A 2327-nucleotide genomic window follows, 5' to 3' on the forward strand; every position below is an offset into this window, starting at 1 on the left:
TGGGCTTTATTATACACTTTTATATTATTTTTGGGACTAACCTATTAACCGGAGGCCCAGCCCAGAATTACTGTTTTTTTGCCTATTTCAGAGATTCGCAGAAAAAGTATATCAAACGGAGTTCAAACGAAATGAAACCTTCGGGAACGTGATTTTTGGAACGAACGTGATCCAGAGGACTTGGACCCTACGTCAAGACATCAACCAGGATGGCACGAGGTAGGGGGCACGCCTACCCCCCAGGGCGCGCCCTCCACCCTCATGGGCCCCACGTTGCTCCACCGACGTACTTCTTCCTCCTATATATACATACGTACCCCCAAACTACCAGATACGGAGCCAAAAACCTAATTCCACCGCCGCAACCTTCTGTACCCGTGAGATCCCAGCTTGGGGCCTTTTCTGGAGCTCCGCCGGAGGGGGCATCGATCACGGAGGGCTTCTACATCAACACCATAGCCTCTCCGATGATGTGTGAGTAGTTTACCTCAAACCTTCGGGTCCATAGTTATTAGCTAGATGGCTTCTTCTCTATTTTTGGATCTCAATACAATGTTCTCCCCCTCTCTCGTGGAGATCTATTCGATGTAATCTTCTTTTGCGGTGTGTTTGTTGAGACCGATGAATTGTGGGTTTATGATCAAGTTTATCTATGAACAATATTTGAATCTTCTCTGAATTCTTTTATGTATGGTTGGTTATCTTTGCAAGCCTCTTCGAATTATCAGTTTGGTTTGGCCTACTAGATTGATCTTTCTTGCAATGATAGAAGTGCTTAGCTTTGGGTTCAATCTTGCGGTGTCCCTTCCCAGTGACAGTAGGGGCAGCAAGGCACGTATTGTATTGTTGCCATCGAGGATAACAAGATGGGGTTTATATCATATTGCATGAGTTTATCCCTCTACATCATGTCTTCTTGCTTAAAGCGTTACTCTGTTCTTATGAACTTAATACTCTAGATGCATGCTGGATATCGGTCGATGTGTGGAGTAATAGTAGTAGATGCAGGCAGGAGTCGGTCTACTTGTCTCGGACGTGATGCCTATATACATGATCATACCTAGATATTCTCATAACTATGCTCAATTCTGTCAATTGCTCAACAGTAATTTGTTCACCCACCATAATACTTATGCTCATGAGAGAAGCCTCTAGTGAAACCTGTGGCCCCCGGGTCTATTTTCTATCATATTAATCTTCCAACAACAAGCTATTTCCATTGCCTTTTATTTTGCTTTTATTTTACTTTGCATCTTTATCATAAAAATACCAAAAATATTATCTTATCATATCTATCACATCTCACTCTCGTAAGTGACCGTGAAGGGATTGACAACCCCTTTATTGCGCTGGTTGCGAGGATTTATTTGTTTGTGTAGGTGCGAGGGACTTGTGCGTGGCCTCCTACTGGATTGATACCTTGGTTCTCAAAAACTGAGGGAAATACTTACGCTACTTTGCTGCATCACCCTTTCCTCTTCAAGGGAAAACCAACGCAGTGCTCAAGAGGTAGCACCAACCGTCTCCCCGAGATCGCGGAGCTCATCGGCAAGCTTTTTCAGGCGCATGCAAAAATCGTCGATGGACGAGTCAAGCTGCTGGCACCCGTAAAACTCGCCGTAAAGAAGGACCTTGCGCTGCAGCTTGTTGTCGGTGAAGAGGTCATTGAGCTTGGTCCAGACGGCGTAGGCGTCGTCGTTGTCATCCACCAAAGTGTGGAAGAGGTCGGTGGAGATGGTGAGGTAGAACCAGCGGATGATGGTGGTGTCGAGGATCATCCACTCCTCGTCATGGATCATGAGGGCCGAGTCCACAGTGCCGTCGACGTGGCCATGAAGGAGGTACTCGCGGAACACCAGCGAAAAATACCGCTTCCAAGCAGAGTAGGAGGCGGTGGATTGATCAAGTTTCACCGGGACGCGCTTGTGGATGTTGAGGTCGCGGACGAGGGTGACATCGGGACCGGCGAACAGGTAGTTGACGGTAGAGGAGGAGGAACTCATGATTAGGGTTAGGGTTTGCGACGCGTGACGCTGGAGCTGTCGCGTGGCGTCATGCGGGATTGGCGAGGGGCTGCGGTGCGCGAAACAGCGAGCGGTGCAGGGAGCGATGCGGTGGCGTAGCAGCGCTGGGTGGCGACGCGGGAGCAGCGCTGGGGGCGATGCGGTGGCGTGGCGTAGAGGCAGCGGGGTTGGAGAGGCGGGAGCAACGCTGGGGGAGATGCTGTGGCGTGGCGTAGAGGCAGCGGGGTTGGCGAGGCGGAGCAGCGTAGGGCAGCGGAAGTGGCGATGCGGGAGTAGCGCTAGGTGGCGATGTGGCGTGGGAGT

At 50.0% G+C, this 2327-nt stretch overlaps 1 protein-coding gene across 1 annotated transcript; it reads right to left on the reverse strand.

Moving 5' to 3' along the window:
* Nucleotides 1-1502: 1502 nt before the first annotated feature.
* LOC109766092 (uncharacterized) lies at nucleotides 1503-2003 on the reverse strand. Its single transcript, XM_020324859.1, has one exon. The coding sequence runs from the start codon at nucleotides 2001-2003 to the stop codon at nucleotides 1503-1505; it is 501 nt and encodes a 166-aa protein (XP_020180448.1).
* Nucleotides 2004-2327: the final 324 nt, after the last annotated feature.

This window comes from Aegilops tauschii, chromosome 4 (genome assembly GCF_002575655.3).
Source record: "Aegilops tauschii subsp. strangulata cultivar AL8/78 chromosome 4, Aet v6.0, whole genome shotgun sequence".
NCBI classification, from domain to species: domain Eukaryota; kingdom Viridiplantae; phylum Streptophyta; class Magnoliopsida; order Poales; family Poaceae; genus Aegilops; species Aegilops tauschii.

What these genes read in the sequence shown, in the direction of transcription:
- LOC109766092 (XM_020324859.1), bottom strand. Translation starts at nt 2,003, where the DNA reads ATGAGTTCCTCCTCCTCTACCGTCAACTACCTGTTCGCCGGTCCCGAT.